General features: G+C 39.9%; 1 protein-coding gene across 1 annotated transcript; it reads left to right on the top strand.

The window, feature by feature from the left end:
* Positions 1–741: 741 nt before the first annotated feature.
* On the top strand, positions 742–20,464 carry FBXO9 (F-box protein 9). Its single transcript, XM_084261821.1, has 13 exons — positions 742–902; positions 4,769–4,846; positions 5,803–5,961; positions 6,387–6,444; positions 8,473–8,572; positions 10,612–10,742; positions 13,501–13,615; positions 14,324–14,442; positions 14,717–14,807; positions 15,827–15,922; positions 16,674–16,767; positions 17,497–17,651; positions 18,958–20,464. Exons 1-13 carry the CDS (start codon positions 900–902, stop codon positions 19,064–19,066), a joined length of 1,308 nt encoding a protein of 435 aa, XP_084117947.1. The 5' UTR covers positions 742–899; the 3' UTR covers positions 19,067–20,464.
* Positions 20,465–22,817: the final 2,353 nt, after the last annotated feature.

The following is a 22,817-nucleotide window of genomic DNA, read 5'->3' as shown; positions in this document are numbered from 1 at the left end:
CCCGGTCTGTCAGTCAGCTCCCTCTGTGGCTCTACAGCACGCAAGGACCGTTCGCAGGGCTGGATGCGCAAAGGGCAGGGGGCCATGAGGTGCACGTGACATTATCATCCGTGTAGCCGCGGCACCAGCCGCTCCTTTGTTAGCCCGTTCTCGTCTGTCAGGCGGGTCCGGTCTGACCGCAGCCACGGCGGCAATGGCGGCCCCCACGCTGAGCCCTGCTCCCGCTGACACCGGGCTTGGGGGCCGCACAGAGCGGGCGGGAAGGCGACCCGGGGGCCTGGATATCGCTGCCCTCCCTCGGCTCCCGCACAGGACCGACGGCGGCGGCGAAGCGCCGGGCCACCCCTCAAGCGCGGAGGCGAAAGGTGGGCTGAGCAACGGCCCCCTCGGGGCGTCGGCGCCGTCTGCTAGGATCGCCGCCCGCAGAGACTACGCTTCCCGACGGCCTGTGCTCCGCCGCGGGGCGGGACCGGCCTGGGAAAGCGCCGCTTCCCAACTGGCGCGGCCGGGGCCCAGCCGGGTGTCGCCCGCGGACTACGTTTCCCGGCAGGCAGCGCGCCGCACGGCTGCAGGCGAGAGAGCCGCTGCGGGGCTGCGGTGCGCGCTGGGACGGGTAGTCCGCGGAGTCGGCGCCCGCGCCTCAGAGCGGCCCGTGCGTCAGGCGGCGCTCTGACCTTGCGGGTTTGTCTGGTCGTGTGTCTCCGCTGCTCCCGGTCCGCCTGCCCCTCACTCGCCGGGAAGATGGCTGCCGTACGCAGGGCCCGCAGTTACTCCCGCTGCGTGGTGCGCTTTTCCGACCGAGAACTCTGCTAATTTCCCCCCGCGGGGAGGACACACGGACCGAGCGGGGGGGGGCAGAGACCCCCGGGACGGGACAGCGCCGCCCGAGCGTTGGCAGCATGGTGAGCGGGCCCGGGCCGGCCGTGCTCCGCTCCCCGCTGCAGTGCGGCCCGGCGCGGGGGAGCGGGTGCCTGGGGAGGGGGTGTGTGTGCGCGTGTGTGTGTGTTCCGGTGGACGCGCGGTACCGGGCGCCCTGCGGGGAGGTGGTGGCGGTGGGGCCTCGGCTGCCGTGGCAGGTGCGGGCGAAGGGGAGCCCGGCCCCGCCCCGCCGCCGGGGGACGCTGAGGGGGCGGCGGCGGCAAGAGGTGTGTGCCCGGCGGCGGGGGGAGCGGCTTCCCGAGCAGCCCTACCCTGTCCGCCTGCCTGCGGCCGGCGGGCCCCGGGTGACGCCCGTGGGAAGCGTGCCGTCATCCTGGCCGTGATCCTGCCGCGGGTAACTGCGCCCCGAGGAGGCACGGCCGCCATCCGCAGGGAGCTCGGGGCTGAGCAGTGGGGCTGCTCGGTTCAGGACCGTAGAAGCACCGGGACAGATCACCGTGTCATTACAGATGAGCATGCCCTATCTTTCTCTCTTCCCTCAAAAAAACAGATGGCACAAAGTCGCTTGGTAATTCAAACGGCTCTGTGGGCACCTCAACTTGTTTCAGTTTGTGATTTAACACAGAAGAAATAGTGTTTGGTTCACTATTGCTCGTCTCCAGCACCTCAATATAGATTGAAATATCCATGATGAGAACTCAGTCATTCAAAGTAAAACTGTTTATATCATTCAGGAGCTCTTAAAACTTATTACCACTGTGCTTTAAACTCTTATTTTTTAATATGTTGTTGCTTCTACCGCATTGACAGAAAACGAAGGAACTTCCTAATTTTCTTACAAAAAACAAGAAGAGTATTAGCTGTTGGTCACTGTTTTGCTATGTTATGCTTGCTCATCCTTTAGCTCTGTACAGCTCACTTGTAGCCCTGTGCAACTGGTCGCAGTCACCTTTGAACTGTTTGTGATCTTGGCTTTATTTTGCTGAAACAAAGATCTGAACTATTAAAGGTCTTGACTTTACAGTTTAGTAAGTGGTTGGTGTGCTCTGAGGAAATCAGCATGCAATTACTGATTGCAAAACAGTTAAGCTGTGAGAATAAGCTAGTTTTGCATTTGGCAAATTGTTTCAAAAGCTTTGCAAACAAATCAGAAACAAATGGACTGAGCAGGCTGCTTTTTACAGGCCGAGCCTAATTCAGATATTTGCTTTTGACATGTTGACCTTTTGGTGGCTTGACTAGCTACTACTTTTCCCCTGGAAAATTACTTGGGCTGATGGGTACACACGGAAGATGTCTTACTTCCCAGCAGGATAAAGTCACTGCTCTGTATGACAGCTGACTCGTAGAGGGAAGAAGGCCAGCTGCATAATGATAAACAAGCTAGATGTGTCCATTAAGTAGCAGTTACAGTAAGAAACTGTTAATGACAATTTAAATGTTGTCAGAGTGGGACCAAGGAGCCACACTTTACACGTTACAACATGCTTTTGAGTGTCGTCGTAGCTGCGTTCACTCAGTTGTTCTAGCAAAGCTGTAGGGCTTCAGCAGATAAAATACATCACAGAAAGGTGATGCTACCAAAGATCATTTTTCCAGTCCAGTTAGCCATGGAGTCATTATGTGAATGAACCGCTTGACTGGTAAATTGGATGGCCCCTTACACTGCCACTGCTGCCAGAAGACATCACCATGTAGAGGAGGTAATGACAAAATCAGGTTCACAGTGTTTTGTGACAGCTTTCAGGCTGTGGACTAGGTTTTCACAGTGTAGCATATTTTCTGTTTGGATTGAGAGCACATTTGAGTTTTAAAGAGAATTGGATGACATTTTGATAGCAGTTGGTCCAGAACTGTGACTGAGACTCAGAAATGAAGAAGGCAGTTCAGCAGAGACAAGGGGAGGAAAATCGAGATTCTTGAACGGGTTACTTTAAAAGTTTTTCAATATGAGGTAAATTTTAGCCAGCTTCATAACCTTCTAAATAATTTTAACCTTTAAATTAGTTTTTTTACAGACTTAATGAGTTAAAGGTTTTAATGGGCGTGTTTTTCTGGACGAGAAGATAGTGTGTTCATTTTGCTTAAAAATAACTTTAGTAGTCTCTGCATTTTGCAGATAAAACCAGGCTTATTCTGCACGGACTGAGAGCTGACTGGGCATAATTCAGCTGCAAACCAAAAGCCTTGCAGTCTGGGCAGGCAGAGGTAGGCCTTGTTTGTGTCAGCCCAGCGCTGTAATAATGCAGCTGCAAGACATCCATTCCAGTGCTAGCGTGTTACTAGGCTATCTGTGTTTGGCCAGTGTAGGTGTAATCCCTGGATGCTAAAGCAATGTGGTGGAAGCACTGCTGTAACTCACAGAACATTAACTGCCTCTGAGCAAATTCTAGACTCAACCCTGAAATTTGCAAGCTGTTTACTCCTTGCTGAGATTGAATGCTGCTTGTGCTTTGGAGCTTACCTGTTTTCTCCACCGAGAAATTAAAAATGTGCAGTCTGAAAACCAGAGTGTAGGAACAAATGCAATATCTTATTTACTTTAAACAACCAACACAGTCTGCATTATCAATTGCAAAAGATAAATGGACTGTGACATGAGTGAAAACACATTTACAGATGACACACCACTAAGTTCGTGGTCGTTGGGGGAACCAGAGACAAGTGCTACAGCTGGACTCCAGGGAGGTGCTAGTCACAGAGCGATTAAACGATGCCTTCCCATCAGTTTGCCAGTATTCTGCAGTTTGATCATGAAATTCCAGATGCTGTAAACATTTTACAAGTTTCCTGAATGCAGGAATGCTTTGATTGCTGCGCTTTGTGCAGGAGATAGAGGTTTCTTTAAAAGAAACACGGAAGAATCTCACTGACAGAACATCACTTGAAGCGTTTGAGCGCTGTCCGTGATAGGATGGAGAACAAAAGACACTTGTTGTAATCTTAATGCCAGGCTTATAATCTCACTTTGCTTTATGTACTTGCAGAATGTTAGAAAAATTGGGATGCTTCAGCTGCAGAAGAAGTTTAAACAAATGTCGTAGTCTGTTGAGGTGTTCTGGGTTTTTTTCCCTTTGTTGGCATCTTGCTACTGTTGTCAGTGGTGTGGCTTGCCACTCATACTCAGAATTCGTTTTCCTTTAGTATAGATTCCATAAATCTCAGTGTATTTCATAATGAAAATTTATTTATATCTTTTAAAGTTTTTCCCTTAAACTAGCCAACTCCTGTGTATAGCCCTGTTAAGTTTAGTTAAAAGGTCTTATTTGTTTAACCTGTCTCATGGCAGTACTGTAAATAAAACCAGCTGTCAAGCTCTCATGCTAGCTTTTTGTTATCTTTTACAATGCCAGCCTTTCTTCAGTTTCATGTGTAGTTTCTGAGATTGCCCATATTGTCTCATAATTTTCATAAAGGACCTACTGTTAAATCACTAATCTTTCTGTGCTTTTTCTAAATATACAAATCAAAACTGCTGGTTATCTTTGCAATGAGAAGATAGTGATTAAATTTTAATTTCCTGTATGAAGCACACCGCTGTTCATTACTGAAACTCTGGCTTAGATACTGAATGCTTTTGTTCAGGGATTAGGGCAGTGTAGGGATGCCTGTAAGCCTTCCAGCAACATGTAACTAATCTGTGTTGGGTTGGTGTGACTGAAATGTAACATCCAACTGCATTGGGTCAGTACTGAAACGCAAATGATACCAGTAATTTTTAGATTAATTTTTGTCATCAATTAAGAGCAATTGGTGGGGTAGGTGGGTAAGATAGGGGAAAGGGGAATATGCTTAAACATTTTTTAAATGAGTGCCCATGACAGTTGTGCTCTCTGAATGTGCTGTAGGGACTTATGCAGGCTCTATAATCAACTCTGCTCTCTACTAGGCAGAAGCTGAAGAAGATTGTCACTCTGATTTGGTAAGAACTGATGACAATGAAAGATCTGGTGAAGCAAATCTTCAGGTACGCTTCTCATGCTAGTGTTTTTTTACAAGGACAGTACTGCTGTGATTTAAGCTGCATTACTGATGGTCATTTAGTTTCCACATACTTGTTTATCTGACAGATGCTTAATTTGTCTGCCTCTCCAAAAGTGAAATAAGTAAATTTTGCATTGTTGTTCCAAGTGTCACATTCAGTCTTCAGTTATCGGTGTAGATGAAAAGAAAGTTTGTGACAGATTTCAAATTCCTTTGAAGAAATGTAGAAATCAGACAGCTGTTTCTGTTTAGATCAGATTCCAGTTTAAGTTGTCAGGAGACTGATTGAAAAGCATATTGTCTTAGACTACTAGATTTCTGTGTAGTTGCTTCCCAGAAGTTGTGATGATTGCAAGAGGCATGCAAAGTATAACTTCAAAGATGCTGAAAAAAGTGCATTGGAAGAATTCCAACTTGTGTTGCTTCTGGGTAAGGACTGTGCCTTTGGGAAAGAGAAGGGAGTATAAGATCTTATTTGGTTATGTAAATGAAAGCCTTGATTGTTATAGAGTTTGGTATGTTAGTATACAAAAAATTAGGTTTTCTAAATTTTAATTTCAAGAGCTAAAAGACTTCTTGATTAAGATAACTTTGCATAAACAAGAACAAACACCATGTCTAGAAGTAATAGTTTTCTGTGTAGTCTTGTGTCTTAACCATAGTACTAACAACCACTTCTTGAAACGTAGTTTTTCTTGTGAGGTGAACAATCCAGGTAAAAGCATTTATGTGATTGAATGAGATTGAAAAAGTGCTTGATCACTTTTTAAAAAGAAATTATTTATAATTGCTAACTCTCTGTGTTTAAACTCCAAAGCCATTAGGACTTGGAAGTCTGAAGCATATTTTTGAAACTCTTGTTTGTACTTTAAAATTTCTCCTCAGAAGGTATGCAGACTGAATATATGACACTAAATTAGAATTATTCGGATTTTTTAGGCAGAGCTCCAGATGTTCAGAGCTCAGTGGATGTTTGAGCTTGCCCCAGGTATGAGTTCTAGTGGGTTGGAACCTCTGCCATGCAGAGCATCTTCAAGAGGACCTGGAGTAAAGTCTGTAGATGCCAGAGGAAAACACGAGATAGCAAAAGAGGAAAAGGTACTGTAAACATAATTGTATAATGTTGTGTTTTGTATGTGTTAATATTGCAGTGCAACTATCCTAAAAGCTAATGCTGAATTAAATCTAGAGAAATAACAGAGTTTATTAACCTGTTGTCTCCATAGTAGTTTCTTTCCATGATCCTACACCGAATTTTCTAGTTTTTATGCTTGGCTTTGTGTCACCTTCCCAATCTGCTTTCAGAAAAACTGTAGGTAAGGGACTGCAGCAGGAACATGGATAGTTTGTTGATTGGGAATTTCAGTAATGGCTCGTAGCATGTCTTCTCACTCTGTTTATGGAATTACTTTATTCATTTCCTTCTTAGGGTACAGTAGGTAAGATGAAAAATAATGCTAAGTGACAACATGCTTGTATTTGTAAGGAATTTTTAAAAGTGTTCTATGTAATTTGTTGTGCAGGCAAAAGAACTTTTCCTGAAGGCGGTGGAAGAAGAACAAAATGGGGCCCTTTACGAAGGTAATACTGAAGTCTACAATGAGCACCCTCATTGCAGAGGAACCTAACACTCTCTGATATTTGTGCAAGACTGTATGATGCCAGTGAACTTAAACTGCAGGGTAACAGTAATTTGAGAGCACAGTTATTCGGATAAGCAGATAAACTTGCTGTAAAAGGAACCGTCACTTCACAGTTCTAAGGTTGAGGTGAAGCTAGAGTGAAATCAGGGAAGGAATTTCTAACTTCTGGACAATGGGACAGTATTTTGAAACCCAGCAGTTTAATGAAGAAGCACTGGGTTGCTTCTTCGTATAGTACGTTGCTTTCTGTAGCTTTCCTAACAGTAATTAAGCAAGATGATGTACTGTCTTTCATGTGCTCAAGAGTTTCCTTCACTCCACTTTGAACTACTTAACCTGTGGAATGGTTTGTTGTTTGGGGCTTTTTTTTTTTTTTGTTTGGTTGGTTTGGGCTATTTTTTAGTTTACACAGCTTGTTAAGGTAGCTTCTTTAAGAATTACTGAAGTGAATGTTTGAATGTGGTAGTTTTATGAGTTTTGCTGTAAATATTTACCATAAATATTTAAGATGCTTAGCTTGCTTGCCCTCTTGCTGACAGCACTAGCAAAAATGGAAATTAAGTTTTCTTCCTCATAGTTAGCTTTCAGAGTATATACATTAAGAAGCTCATCTTCAAGCAGAGATAGCAGGTAATAACTGGTGACTCCAGTTATTACAACAAGTTTTCTATTTCTTTCATTTAAAAAAGGAACACATAACGTCTGTGACATTTTGCTCATCCACTGGAGATGGATCCAGTTTGTGGTTGAAGCGCAAGGGCAAGATATGCAAACCTAAGAGTAGTCTGGAAGCGCCTGAACTCACCCACCTGTTGAATGCAAAATTTCCTCTCTGCCATGGGAGTTTTCCTTCCCTTGCAAGGGATTTCTGGTCAATGCTCCAGATTTCAAATGAACTGAGAGAAATATGAGTCCCCAGTAGGTAATAAAATTAGTTGGTTTAACTTCTAATTTATTACATGTTTTTATGGGGCAAAATTACTTTAGGCTGAAGTATTTTGTGTGTTGGGTATAGAATTAAATGTGCAGTAAAAAAACCCATCAGAGTGAAATCTGATACATAATCTACCATATAGGAAATTATGAAGTAGATTATGAAGGTTTTCATCCCAACAGTTTCCAAGTAAATAAAAAAAGCAAGGAAAGCTTATTTAGACACTGTGTATATAAAATGAAAGCTCCATCTGTGTGAGTGCACTCCTTGTATATCAAACCCTGCAGCAGAGTAGTAGTAACATCTAACAGAGCTTCATTCACAAGGGGCTTGTAGTCATCTGGACTGCACGATTATGAATCTTTCTCAGTTGAATTTGACGTGACACTTCAAGAAACAGTCAAAACTGTTTCTACACATACATCCATGAGACCTTAGAGATGTGGCCCTGTGCCAGACACAGATCTATTACTGAGCGCATGTCGGGACATCTGTTTACAGACAACACTTCTATCTGCTGACCTGGCCCAGGTCACCAGAATTCAAGTGACATTTCAGCCTGCTTCTGCAATCTGCTGATACCTGACGTTTGTGAGACATTCAGCTGCAGCAGCATGCTCATGTTTAAGTACAGTACAGGCCTTGCTGCAAGATTAAATGCTAAAGTTGAGACTGATCTCTGTTTAGCTGGCAGCTGGTATTCCTCATCCTGCCCAGCCAGAGGATACTACTTGTCAGTCACCAACCCTGACATGAACTCAGGAAATAGGAATGCTTACTTGCCCCAAACTCAGGCTTCTCAGACTCGTTAGCATGTCAGAATCTGAGCTCCAAACTCACTGATGTTTAATTTTGGGGTTTGTTTTGTCTTTAAGGGTCCAAACCCTTAAGTAAGATTTACTAGGTAAAGGCATTTCACATTTTTTTAAATGCTTTTAGCTGAAGCCATCTCTCTGAAAAAAACAAAAATCTTTGCTTTGATAAGGTACTATGGCAATCAGACATGTTTAAACATTCAACCTTTATTTTCAGCCATCAAGTTTTATCGTCTAGCAATGCAACTTGTACCTGATATAGAGTTTAAGATCACCTACACACGGTCCCCAGATAGTGATGGAGTTGGAAAGAGGTGGTAAGTATGAAAATTTACTAATTAAGTGCATAGGACTACTGAAACCTGAAATACCTTTTCTCAAGCATGTGAATATTGGAATTTGCAGTTGAAAGTCACTTTAACATTTGGAAAACTTGTCTACTTTAATTCGAATACCCTATTTCATAGAGAGTTTACAAATACCTTGGTCCAAGGAGGACTTTTCTGTGCTGTAGTTCAAAGATGGCAACAGGTTTGTTTGGTGCTAGTTAAATTCAAGTGGAAGGATTACAAATAGTGCTGTTACTTAAAACAACAACACATACTAAAAAAAAAAAATCAGTCACTTTATGACTTTTAACTTTTTCAGGTTTATGAGTTACACCTTTAGGATCTTCTACAAAATCATAGGTAGAAAAAAGATCAATTAGTAAAAGCTTTGTACTGTGTAATAAACATCATAATTAAGCAAGGAAATATGCTACTGTTGTTGTGCTAACACAGCCAGATGGGAACATTTCCAGTAAGTAGAGCAGTACATTTAGAAACCCATAGATTGTAATCTGAGTAGTTCAGTCTTTCATCATTATGAGCATTAGAATGCCCCTGGCCTCAACACACCCAGCTTAAGGTTGACCTGCTTTGAGCCCAAGATTTAGATTGGAGGACAGGGTTCAGATTAGGGCCAAAATTTCTGTTTTATCTCAGGGTAGTGCAAACAACCCTATGAAACAGCTTCCAAATTCAGTTTACTGGTAGCAGCCATAGACACTGCTGATAGCACTGTTTTCTCTATTCCCTCCATTAAGCCTCTCTGTCCATCTGCCATTTAATGTATGAATTTTCATTCAGTTTTGTAAATGTTGCTGCACTGTCCTCAGCACTATATGGCAGTGAGGGGAAAATCAGCCAGGACTCTCAATTGTTACTTCAATTATTTGTAGAGATTCTAGTTGCAGTGGGCTTGCTTTCTGAATTACCATTTTAGGTATTTAATGCAATCTTGGTGAGAAAAAACCAAACTACACTATTATATTTGTCAAAACAATTTACAGCATGGCCTGTAGGTCCTGGGGCTGGCCATCGTATTCATCAAAATAGAGGAAGCTGTGTTCGGTGCAGTGGCTTATTATGTTCTTAGTTATGACAGGCCCAATCATAACTGTCTTTTCTATAATAATTTAAAATCCACTGCTAGGTCTGCTAGTTGCTTCATATTCTCAATTCATTCTATTATGCTTATTTAGAGTAGAATTAAATAATATTAAAAAGTGACTGGAAGATCTCTTGTTTACCACCACCAAACCAGGGGAAATAAAGTGTATCATGATGATGTCAAGGAGAGTTGTGTAGTTTGTGGCTACTTGGGGGAAGGAAGCACACACCAGCTAAAGAATCGTTTTATGACACACAATTTAAATGTAATTTTTTTTAAATAGGGTAATGTTCTTTTATCACTTAGTCGTCCTTCAAGTTTACTGATGAATAACAAGCATGTTGCTTCTGCCATCTTGTTCTTGCTCCTGAAACTTTTGTCTGCCTATTTGAAGCATTGGTTACAAGTAATTTTTCTAAAGGAAAATCATTATTGGTGGGTAAACCCACTGACAATCATTCTTCAGTGAATAATGCAAGAGTAAAAGAAAAAAACCCTTAATTATTTTCAATGTCTTACATCGTGCCAAGGATTACAAAATATCATTTTCCAACAATAGTAATTTCTTTCCTACATATGGCTTATCACAGACAAAGTGAAAAATCAGATCTGTATTTTCTTGGGGTCAAGTGACTTCACTGAAAGTAGTGAACAGTGAACTCTCAAACCCAAAAAGAAACTGGAATCGCAATTAAATGAAAAAAATCCACGTTGTTACTGTCAGATGTGTTCCAGTAAAATCTCAGTGAACTTGATAGGATTGCAGTGGTTGTTTTATCGTATGGTTAAATGAAATTGCTTTAAAAACACACAGGAAACAGTGATATTGAACAAGGGTAAGACAGTAGATTGATGCCCAGATAAGGACATCTGTTGGTATATTTTGTCCAGTGTCACAGTGTTGGCATTCCCACTTTTCTAGTGTTGAGGATAACCAAGAGGATGACAAAATGGCTGATCTCCTGTCAGATTTCCAGCAGCAGTTAACTCTTCAGGAATCTTCAGTCAAACTCTGTCAGCCTGAGGTTGATGTCAGCCAGACCCATATCTCAGGTATGAGACAAGATACACTGTAAGTTCAGAGGCAGGATTTCTAGAGATGTTTCACTGACTTCATTAAAACATGTCTCCTTCATTTTAAAGTCACCCTTGAAATAATGGACATGGTATCTCTTTATTTCCTTCTATAGTTGGATGTAAAAGAAAAAAGATAGTCGGTGGGCTAAACAGGTCTTTTGCTTATACATGATTTTGCCTTTAATGCACAAGCTTTTCCATGTAGTGCTACTACTAAGTAGAATTTTTCAGGTCTTACTTAAAAGTAGTAACTTCTAGAAATAGACTTGCTGCATTAAGTGCATTCCAGTTTTCCTTGCAGTTAATGTCTGAAAAAGTGAAATGTGGGGTTTTTGGTTTGAGTTTGCAAATACTTGTTACAATTCTTAGGTGAGAATAAGAGACAGTTGTTCTGTGAAGAATATGCATCTTTGCGTTTCCTCCTCTTATCTGATTCCATATCTGATTTTTACCACAAATATGTTTCCAGGTTCAGCAAGACTGTTCAGCATAGCTAGAAAGGCTTCTGAAGGGTAATGGGTTTCAGTGCTTCAGTTCTAGGATAGTCATCCTGAGACTTCCTTATGAGATCTAAACTCTAGGGAGTGTGTGTAAGCTGTGAACTCTCTTCACATCAGACACTACTACTGCGTGTATCTTTTGCATCCCACGTTATCAGTTGCTCTTGGAAATCTTGGCCTCATCTCCTCTGTTCTGCTCATGGAAGGAAAATAAAGTTAATGTCACAAGCTGTTCCAGTCAAAACATAAAGAAAACAGGATTTGTTTTTTTTATTTTAACAACTTTGGCATTGTATACTTGGGAAAGCATCTTCTCTTTTTTTTTGCCAGTAAAGTCAAGGTGTTATTACTATAAAATGATCTCAGGAGATGTCTCTTTTGAACAGCAGTCTTAGTCTCTTTCTAGTTTTATTTTCTGCCTCCCTGCCAGTTGCTTGTTACAGTATCTTGTTTACTGATTTATGGCAGAGTGAAAACCGTTAGAATCATGAAATTAGTAGGCTCGAAAGGACCCTTCTTGGTCATCATGGTAGTGCAATAGTGGGAGACCTTAGCAGCCCAAGGAGAACTGAAACATTGGGAAGCAAAAGATTTTGCTGAATTGATTTCCTGTGTTCCATTTTACATTTTATTGATATTCATAATCTTAGGCTACTGGTTAACTCTTGGTGCAGGGCAGGATCAGAGCCCTGCTGTGACCGACGTGCTGAATGTGCTTTTTTTCTTTTTACAGAAGTAAGGATTAGGTCCAGAAGAGCATTCTTCACCAGAAATACTATAGTATTGTTTCTACAGGGTGTGCCTGTTATCTGAAGCAAGGTGTCTTAACAACCCTAGTTACTAGAAACGTAGAAACATGGAAGGTGAGATAGATAATCAAAGACTTTGGCTGACGGGTGACTTTCCGAGCAGGGGATGTATACCTGGTAGCACTAGTAGCAGATTCTTCAGCATTTGTACATCCCATTCTTCAAGACACTGAGAGTTCACATACCAAAGATCTCCTGAAGAGCCAGAGACTGTTTTGTACCTTGCAACAATAAATACATCTGCACAACTTTTGTTTCTACCAGAACATTATTTTAATGGCTGTAAATACAGACAAGAAAACAAATTAATGATTTGACAGTAACAAAAAAGAATTATGTCAGATTCATGAAAGGAGATGTGTGTTAAATGGATACAAAGATTGGTGCCCAGTGGCATGGCAAATGTGTACTTTGTATCGTGTTAGTATTCTGAAGTTTCATCAAATTTTATAGCAAAACCAGTCTGATTGGTTTTGTGAGAGTGCTGCAGCGCTGTTTTTAAAGCAGCATTTTTTTTACTAGAAGTCAGAATTCTGTTAAATTGTGGTTTCTACCACAGCATTTACAGCTAGTTACTGTTTAACATAATTTGTGCCACTCAGCTCTTTCCTCTGAACTCAAAGCAGTTATACTAAGTAAAATCATCAAGTTTTATGTGTGTGTATTGATACAGTTCACACCAAAGGCTCTGGAAAGCAGCAGTAGTTGAAAAGAAAGGAAGTGTAATTCCTGGTGCTGTAAGATTACGAAACAAACTCACACACAACTGAAACAACAGAGAAAACTTAAGCAGACAGAAAGTTATTAGGAGGAATTTTGGCTTATTTCCCCAGGCCTTTCTCATTCAACTTTTATTACGTGATCTTGTGTAGCTTCAATGAGGATTCTGCCATTATATTGTATTGGATTAGGAAAAGTCTCTGAACACAATGATGCGGTTATAGTGATACCATGTCAAGTTCACAGTGGATAGGTGGTTCTTAGGACCTCCTATCCAATACTGAACCTGCCTGAGCTTAGTTAGCCTGTTGTGCAAAATCAGTAGTATGCTTTGAGGTTATGTTACGTGCTAGGCCAGCTTTGCAGGCATTGTGGCTGTATAATGTACATGTGGGATTTTTGGTATAACATCTTACAGTTGTGGATATTTGTAGACTAAAGCTCTGTTTCATTGTAACATCGTACCATAATGTACTTTCAATGCCTGATTTTTGTTCTTTCATTATGTGACTTTTGTCTAGTACACAGCGACTTTTTAATTAAAGATAATTTTTTTTGTTGTCTTCTGGAATCTGGCTCCACTGTGAAAAAGTCTGGGTTTTTAAAATGGAAAGCTAGAACTTCAGTAACTGTAAAATCTAGAATTATAGGTAATCTCTTGATTTGCAGGTTACCAAGTAACAAGGAACTCTTTTGTCTTTGCAGTGTTGCCTATGGAAGTACTAATGTACATTTTCCGATGGGTGGTTTCGAGTGACTTGGACCTAAGATCATTAGAGCAGCTGTCTCTTGTCTGTCGAGGATTTTACATTTGTGCCAGGTATTTTGTGAAACTTTCCTAGAGTGAAGCTTCTCTCTGCTCCAAGGAAGAAAAAAGAGCTTTTCTATGCTTAAGCATATAAGCAGTATGTAGAGGTGGATAGTAACTCCATAATGCAAAATTGCCTGTGGTGGAAAAGTGGTGGGGTGGTTTTTTTGTTTGAGTTTTTTGGGTTTTTTTTTTTTGCTTTTAAACAGCTAAATTGTACATGTAGGACTAAGTCCTGCTTTTTCTTCCCATGGCAGATTTAATTTTATGCTCCTCACAGTGCTAATCAGCATTTGAATACGTCACTAAATGGTATGTTAGATAAGTGACTTCACTGTAATAAAAAAAAGTTGCTGAAAGTCTTACTTGCTCTACCTTGTTTAAAAGTCAAACTTGCAAGGTCTCCAAAATAACGTTTCTTGTGTTGTCATCCTCATATGGCCACACAGAGAGGTGCCAGACTGCTGCAATGTGATTGCTCTGTACTTTGCTGAAAATGGCATTGTGTTCGTCAGTTTCACTGGGAAGAGGAAGTGGCTTGTAAATGCTCCAGGATTAAGTAAATTAGTCAATGATTTTAAATTATGACCTATTGTTGTTCAAGAACCATTCTTTCAGTTACATCCAGGCTGAATAATGGAGGGTGTTAATTTGATATATAAAAGCTAAACAAGGGTTGCAGGGAAGTTACTGCATTTGGTTTTTTCTCATTTTCACTAGAGATCCTGAAATTTGGCATCAAGTCTGTTTGAAAATATGGGGCAGGAGCTGCAATAAACTTGTTCCATATGCCTCTTGGAGGGAAATGTTTTTGGAAAGGCCTCGTGTTCGATTTGATGGTAAGATACACTGTCAGAAACACTTTTTTATATGGCATGTAACCATGACAGAAGCAGTTGGGTGGTTTTGATGTTTATGATCTGTATTTGTTTGGGCTTTTAAATCTGTAGAACATTTGTGAAGAGAAGGGAAGGGTGCAAGGGACAAAAATAAAAATAAAATAAAATATTTAAGTAACAAAATTAAACTCACAGGTTTTGAATTACTGTTTTTTATCTTCAATATTTATGTATGTAATTTTTGTTTGTGTACTTATATCTTCCTTTGCTGTAGGTGTATACATCAGCAAGACAAAATACATACGTCAAGGAGAACAATCTCTTGATGGTTTTTATAGAGCATGGCACCAAGTGGAATATTACAGGTAGAACTGTAGTACAATGAGTGAGTGAAATGTTTCTCTCTCTTAAGTTCTTTAAATCCAGCCCTTGATACCACAAACATTAATCATTCTTAAAACACAGTGGAACAATTACAGTGTGTGATGCTCTGTATATTTTTTGAGTGTAGGTCTTAAGAAATAGGAATTACTATGGTAATTGGAGATGAGCTTAGAAGTGCATTTTGTCTTCAGTGATACCATTTCATGTGGATAAAACATAAACAGTAATACTCATCCACAGATTTCTTTCCCCAAATCAGTTCTCCTTTACATTTCTGATACAGTATTTTTTCCAGCAAAAGGGTAAATGAGTGATTATTTAATAATTGTCTTTTATTTGTGAATTGTCTTTTATTTGTAACCAACTGTAGATAATCAAGAGGCTCTGCTTTCTTAACTTGCTGTAAATAGCTTCCCGCTTGTTTCCTCAGCCTGCTTTTCTGCTGTCCTTTGTTTTCCCAGAATTAATTGTTCCATTCTGCCAGTCCCTTCTGAGCTTGGAAACTATTAGTAGAAATCATTGAATCTCAGGGCTGTTTCTGTAGTTTCACAAGCATCATTGCAGTACCTGAGTATTGCAAAAATTGATCAGATCCCAGAACCTGCAAAAGTCCATGTGCCATTGTCCATTCTGTGCTGATCCTGTCATTCAGATTTTGTTGCATTTGTCTTAGTGGTAGGAATGGAGAAACCTACCTGAGGTCGGATTTGATTCCATGGTAGCCTTCTTGCTTTAATTAGAGGTGGCAAAACTCATGAACCTTCTGTCCTTTTTCATAGCTCTTCATAAATTGAAACTCTCTTTTGATTTCTGATCTCTTTTTTCTGTTACATGTGAAGAAATACACTTCCAAATCCTATTACCTGTTAATTTCTGTCCTTCTGGGAATCATCCTATGATTAAAAAAAATCCACCAAAACCAACACAAAACCCTCACAAAATAAACCCAACATAAAAAGACTGTTTTCTAGGTTTGTATTCTGTAATTATATTTCTGCAGGTATTTGAGATTCTTTCCAGATGGTCAAGTTATGATGCTAACAACTCCTGAAGATCCTCAATCTATAGTTCCTCGCTTACGGACTAAAAATACAAGGTTACCGAAATATTTGGCTTTACAATTTTTATCTTGCTTTTCCTTGGCAATTCCTGTTTATTTTTTGTCTCTTTCTATAGTCTGGCTTAGCAAACCAAGACTAAATATTCAATGTTATTTTATGTTGTGTTATAGATGTTTATAGTTCTCAGCAGAGAACTACAAAAAATTTTGGTCTTCATGCAACTGTATTTTTCATAGTAAGATCCTCATACTGTAATTAGGTTTCCTTTGTGGGTTATATGATCCTCAACTTATAAACAAAGTAGAAGGAAGAATACTTGCTGTTAGCTTGGTGGTTTTAGAATGCTTTAAAAGGTACTGTTTTGTTACTGACTGCCTTCTCATACTTCCTTGACTGTTGGAAGGAAAGTGAAGATTTTTGTGGGATATGACAGATTTATTGCTTAATTTGATGCTGGTATGAACTTGTTAAAAGCATAGAAAATTGATTGAAGATTGAGAACAGGTTTGAGATGTTCACCAGAAGTCTGAAAACACTTAGCAGTAGGCTAGCTACAACTTCCCTCTACTGTCCTATGTGGGAGAATTAAAAGTGACCTTCCAAAATGTTACCAGCATTTCATATCATCAGTGAGCCTAGTGCTTTACTAAATGGAAATCAAAATTAGTTTCCTGGATTATATTTTGTAGTCAGTCTTCTTTTCATTGCTGATATTTGCATTATAAGTACCTCACTCTTGAGACAGAGAATATTTGTATGTTCTTGAAACTTCTTTTTCTCTTCCAGAACGGATGCAATCTTGCTTGGCCATTACCGCCTTTCCCAGGAAACAGACAATCAAACCAAAGTATTTGCTGTAATAATGAAGAAAAAAGAAGAGGTAGGTAGCAAAATTGAATAGAGGAAAAATAGCTTAAGGAAGGGGATTTTTAATATTTTTTTTCCTCAGAATTAGTATTTTAAGGTACCTGAAGATTGGCATTGAACAGGAGAATTAAAAATAGTTCCTTTTTAAATATATATGCGTAGTAATTTATCATACCTTTCCCCCCATATGTAGTGGTCTTTTTATTTATTTTTATGACTGTTATTTAATTAAGACAGGTAAATACCTGGATCACATGTGAGCCGTGGTTCTCCCCTGTAGGCTTAATTGCCATGCATGCTGCTATTAGGTAGTTAAATGATGTTAACAAAGAGAAGGGAAGGATTGAGGCATCGCTGGACTCTGCAGTTATGTTTCCCATCGCTAAGTAAAACTAAGTGAACAGTATTCATTAATTGAACTCTGAATGATTGGGTTGACTGACTTAGATCCCAAAACTTTCACATTAACAAAGTGTCTGTGAAGAGAAACTTGTGAAGAGTCAGAGGTATTACATTACTTTACAGTCAGTTTGCGTAGTTGGTGTGGTGCCCTCCACACTTGCCTTACTTTCTGTGAAAGCTGTTTCCATAAGTAGCATCTGAATTGATGTATTTTCAAGGAATGCCATTAGTACTTGCTTTTAAGTGTGAAAGTTAACAATCACAGTTACTGAGGCCTCAGGGTAAATAGTTGTAGTATGCAGTCTTTGTAGGTCATGAAACTTCTTTTCTCTTTGTACAGAAACCAATTGACTACCACAAATACAGGTACTTCCGCCGTGTTCCTGCACAAGAAACGGATCACAGTTTTCATGTAGGACTACAGTTGTGCTCCAGTGGGCGCCAGAGGTTCAACAAACTTGTCTGGATACATCATTCGTGTCACATTACTTACAAGTAAGTAAACGGAGAGCAAGACCGAAGAAAAATACTGAACTGTAGAAACAGAGGTAACAGTCATTTGTCCAGTACTAAGTACAGAAGATGTAAAGACTGAGAGACTTACGAGGCTTTCACAAAATGTCCTGAAAACAGTAACTGGTCCTGATTTGATAAATGGTAATGAACTTTACTAAAATTTGGGGATTTCTTTAATTTTTTATAATGGTATGAGAAGTTTCCTAAGTGGTAGAACTGCTGTATTTTAGCCATTTAAGGGATTTATGCACAGTGTTTGAATGATTTCAGAAGCGAATCAGGGCTAAATGGCTTAGTGTGGTTCTAGTAAAGGGGTGTGGAAAACATGCACTCATGGAGGTCTATTTATTGCCTTCTGTGGACGTGCAAGCTAGAAATGTCTGTTCCCATCACGTGAGATCTGTAATGCTTACAACCTGTATAACCCAGCAGTGCACAATACAGGCATGTGACCAGCTGCTCTGGTCACTAACCAGGCTAGAGCCATGGCTGCTGTTCTTGCAACTGACACTCTAAATTACTTCCAAGTTAGCTGTTCAATGGTGGCATTTAGGGTGGGTTTAGGCTTTGTCTTCAGCCCTCCTAATATATGCATTTTCAGTGTTTTTTTTATAGAGACATAGCTCAGCTATTATCTGTAAGTATGTAAAGGAACTAGGAACTAAACTACTGGAGTTGGGAGTATAGGTAACTTCCATAAACTCCTTTTATAAAACCTAGTATTTTCATACCTAATTTATGAAGAAGTGGAAATATCACAGACATTCTTTTTAAGTATGAAGTTTCTGTACTGCTCAGGTTCTGCTTACTTCTCAGTGTGGTGGTGTCCTTTTGAAACTAGAATAAAGATGAGTATGAAACACAGGTAGGAGGAGGACAGACACTTTTCATCACAGAAGATCAGAAATACCTGGGTTTCTTTTTTTGAAGTTTTGTAAACGTACAAGTTTTTGCTGTCACTCTGTATTCTGAATTCAGGGCTCGAAGGGAAATGAATGAAAGAGGATTTTTTACCTCAGTGTTAATAGAGTGACTTGAGCAACATCTTGTGCTGTTTCAAGTCCCAGAGATAATAAGAACGAATGAGGAAAGTGATGATCAGAAAGAAAGTGTACTCTGTAGTTTGATTCAGCCAGCATTCAACTGCTTTCAGAACAAGGCAGTACGAAAGGCGCTTCCATTCCAGCGGCACTTTGGTGCTCACAGTGTACTGTGGAACATGATTGCATTATTGAGGGACTCCAACAGCAACTGGTATCTAATTTTTTTGCAATACTCTTGGCAGATCGACTGGTGAGACAGCTGTTACTACGTTCGACATTGACAAAATGTACACCCCTTTGTTCTTTGCACGAGTGAAGAGCTTTACTGCGTTCTCAGAAAAGCCGCTCTAAGAAACACCTTCTTCTCTCCCAACTCTTGCATGAATAAAAGGTTGTAGCTAATGAGCACTTAAGTTATAAATGTGTATATATTTGGAATATTTTAAAACTTGGAATTTTTTGAAGGGAGTATGTTCTATCCAGTTATTAATGGCTGGGGTTTTGTTTCAAGGTCAAGCTTAGGAGTATTAAACACCATTACTTTGTGACAAAACTCTGCTAACAAAGTTATTTTAGCCACAGTTTGCTAACAAAGTTTTGTTATTTAATTCGGTTTGGTTTGTCTTTTTTAAATCAGGTTGTTTCTGGTTTTTAAATCAGTCTGCTTAAAATGGGAGTCTTCATCTGCCTGGACACCAGTTTGTCCAAAAGGCATTGTTACAGGAAAAGAGCGCTGTCCATGGGACAGTGTGTATGGTCTCTGTTGAAGGCTTGAAATGTGGAGAAAGTTGTCTTACATCTGTTAAACTTTGTGACTCAAAAGAGCTTGAAATAAATGTTTTCTTTAAATTAAATTTATTTTGTTTGCCTTTTAAGATCTGGCATTTTGTCAACATCAACCTTAAGAAAAAGCAATCGAGGGCAAGCAAGCATGATGTATAAAATCTAACAGCAGAGATACATCCCCACCAATGCAGTGATGTCAGTTGGTCATAAATGTAATTTAATCTTGATAGAAGTTTAGTGGAGCCTGCCTTCTTGACAGGATGGACACCAAGGGGAGAGGGGTACGGGCAGTGAGTTGTTTTGTTGTACCGTAGGATGAGTTTGCAGGGTATGAGGCTCTGCTTGGAATTGTCATACTGTGACATGCTGGTGTGTACTGCTTGAGCAGGGCTCACTTGGACATGACTGTAATGTGTTATAACCCTTCCTCTAACCTCGCTACAGATGCTGTAAGCCTTTTGAGCATTTGTTGTACTAAGGTAAATTTTGAGGCTGCTGTAGATGTTCGGGTGCTGTGTTCTGCTGATCATGATGTGTACCTTGAGGTTTGGTGCAGGTACTGTACGCTGCTTCTCCTGCTTATGTCGCTTGGGGGTGTAGTGCAGACACTATAATGCCGCTTATTATATATGTATCTTGGATTCCAAAAGAACTTGAGCTTTTTAGTGTGTTTTTTTAAGACATCTTGTATAATTTACCTTTGAACATCTTGTTTCCAAATACTGACCTGGACTTGAGGACTAAATTGTGAAAGCTGTGGAAAGAACTATACTTGTTCCATAATTTATAAAGTGTATCTTTGCAAGGAGCTACATGATTAAAAATACATCAATAAATCATGATTTTGAACATGAAATCCCTTGCAATTCCTTATTTTTCCAATAAATCATTGAAGATGATTAATTAGCAGTTACCATGCATAAACTACATGCTAGGCAAGATTGATAGGTGCAATTAACCTCTTAATGACTTATTTATGGTACTAACAGGTTATCTGAGAAAAGCAGAGAAACCTTCAGGTGCATGAGTTCTGAATAAGGATGTGTGGACCTGAAACTGCTTTTCCTAGCTAGTCTAAGAAGACTCTGCCTATAGCCCCTCTTTGGCCTGTGTCCTTCGACTGCAGTTGTGCTGTTACTTCATTCAACAGAACGGTTAATAAGGAGTGTATTGTGTTCTCATTGCTGAAGGGAAGAACCATTGTTTAGAGTATCAGCTTTGTGCTTTGAAATACTGCCAAGTTTGTAAACAGAAAAAGATGTTAGTTAGTCACCTAGGCTTTTGTTGAGGGTGAAAGATAAAGATCCGATTCTGCCTGCAGAGAAATGTCAGGTGTTTGTCACAAGAATCAGAAGACGATACAAGTCAGCTGTAATAGAAGAGCCTTTCAATACAAAACTCATTTTGCAAGACTTACCTGCTTCTTCTGAGCATTTGTTGTTACTTGCATTGGCCATGTGTTTGAAATACACCCTGCCTGTAAAGGGAAATATAACTAATGTCTTGTTACAAACTCTGTTGAGTCAACTTCTCGGACAAGGAGTATTTTAAGATTACACGAAATAGTCTTTCACCAGGAACATTATGTAAGCCTTCTATCTGTGAGACTGATTAGTATCCTTGTTCTTCTGCATTTAGCAATACAAGGAAGTTGAGCTAGTTTTGTCTTTTGAAATGGTTTATCAGCAGATACTGTCTGTTCCCGTGCTGCTATTAATACAGCACTTGTTTCAGCAAAGAAATGGATGAATAGTCGCCCTTCCTGCATTCTGTCTAATGATTTTCAGTAGTCAGTGGCTTTAATTGCTAGAGGCTCTATGTTATAATTTACTTTTATTGTCCTTTTAATTACCATCATAAAGACATTAGTTGGTGTATCTGCTGTTGGGAAATTGTCCTTTACTAATTATATTATTAATTTGAATAAAAGAATAAGATACACAGCTATATAGTCCTTTCTCCTCAAGAGTTTGTTGTATGGGTTGAGTCAAGTTCACTTATAAAAGTGGAGGGCTACAAGGAGTGAGAGACATGGTTCTCAGAGCTGTAGGTCTTTTCTATGCATTGGATTAAAGACAGCAGAGCAGACTGTTTTGTGGAGAGAAGAAGCTCAGATGATCACAGGTTATGCTGATTTTCCCCAGTCTGAGAGATCAGCACCGGTTCAATGCTGGGCTGGAGACGGTGTGATTCAGTGCTCTGAGCAAAGGACCAGCAGTAGACACTTTCCAGCTGCTGAGTTCAGCTCCTGATTCACCCCATAACTGTGAGCCAAGCTGGTCAGAATTTCAAAAACCTGGTATTTACACAAAGGGGTTTTTTTGCTTAAAGAAAGAAAACAACAGAGTTTGTTTTGATGGGTTTTTTTAATCCAAGAAATTTCCCCTGGAACATGTGCCAGTTTATTTGGAAACTTGTTGATGTTAAAATGGCTGAACTATTGAGGTGCTTTTCTGTTTGACTTTTCTACCATCCAAGATGACAAAAATATGAAAGGCTATATACATTTACAAACCAGTTTGGGTTTCAGAGATCAGTTAGGTATGGTATTTAGTATTAATAGCACCTGTAAAGAAATCAAAGGTTTCCACTGGATAGTCAGCCTGGATTCAGGCTTTGTCCCTTATGCCAAGACTAGCAGTTTTGATAGTAAAATGACTTGCACAATCATTTGCTTAGAATGGGAAGGTTAGTGCTTTGCTTTACTTATGTCTTGTCCAGAATATAGATCCTCAGCCCCTTAAAATAATTCTTAAAACCGCAAGTCCTAGATAATGTTAGCTGAAACAAAGGATTTGGAAGAGAAACAAGTCTGGGATATATAGAAGTGGCATTCTCTCTTAGCTAAAACTGTTCAGCTCTGTGAGCTCATTTTGAAAGGGGCCAGATGCACCCACACTGACATGTACACATCATTCGAAGCAGTAAGAGACAACTGTTAAAGTAGCAGTACAGTGTGATTGTATGGAACACATATTCAGAGTATGAACAGAAAAATCATGAAGCATGACTGCTTCTGAAGACAATATTCCTGTATCTTTTAGGATTGACAGCCTTCCTGCCTTGGCAACTGCAGGTATTCTGGCATCTTTTGAAGATGTTTGTGGCACACTTATTAATTTAGCCTCAGAGTGCTCTGAGAAATAGTTGGATATGATGCTGAGCTAAGAAAAGTAAGGCTGATCAGTCCTGCCAAATGAAATTACTCTTTAATGTGGAAACTCAAGATGAATAGACTTTTTCCACATATTTTATTTCCAAATGAATGTATTTTCCCTTGAGAAGACACCTGCAAGTGCTGCAACCTCTGTATTAA

The sequence above is a fragment of the Gallinula chloropus genome, assembly GCF_964237585.1.
Source record: "Gallinula chloropus genome assembly, chromosome: 3".
Taxonomy (NCBI): domain Eukaryota; kingdom Metazoa; phylum Chordata; class Aves; order Gruiformes; family Rallidae; genus Gallinula; species Gallinula chloropus.
This window is presented reverse-complemented; position numbering and strand designations above follow the sequence as displayed.

Coding starts and splice junctions, on each gene's coding strand:
- FBXO9 (XM_084261821.1), top strand. Junction 8,573..10,611: donor GATGGAGTTGGAAAGAGGTG/GTAAGTATGAAA, acceptor CCACTTTTCTAG/TGTTGAGGATAACCAAGAGG. Junction 17,652..18,957: donor TCGTGTCACATTACTTACAA/GTAAGTAAACGG, acceptor TACTCTTGGCAG/ATCGACTGGTGAGACAGCTG.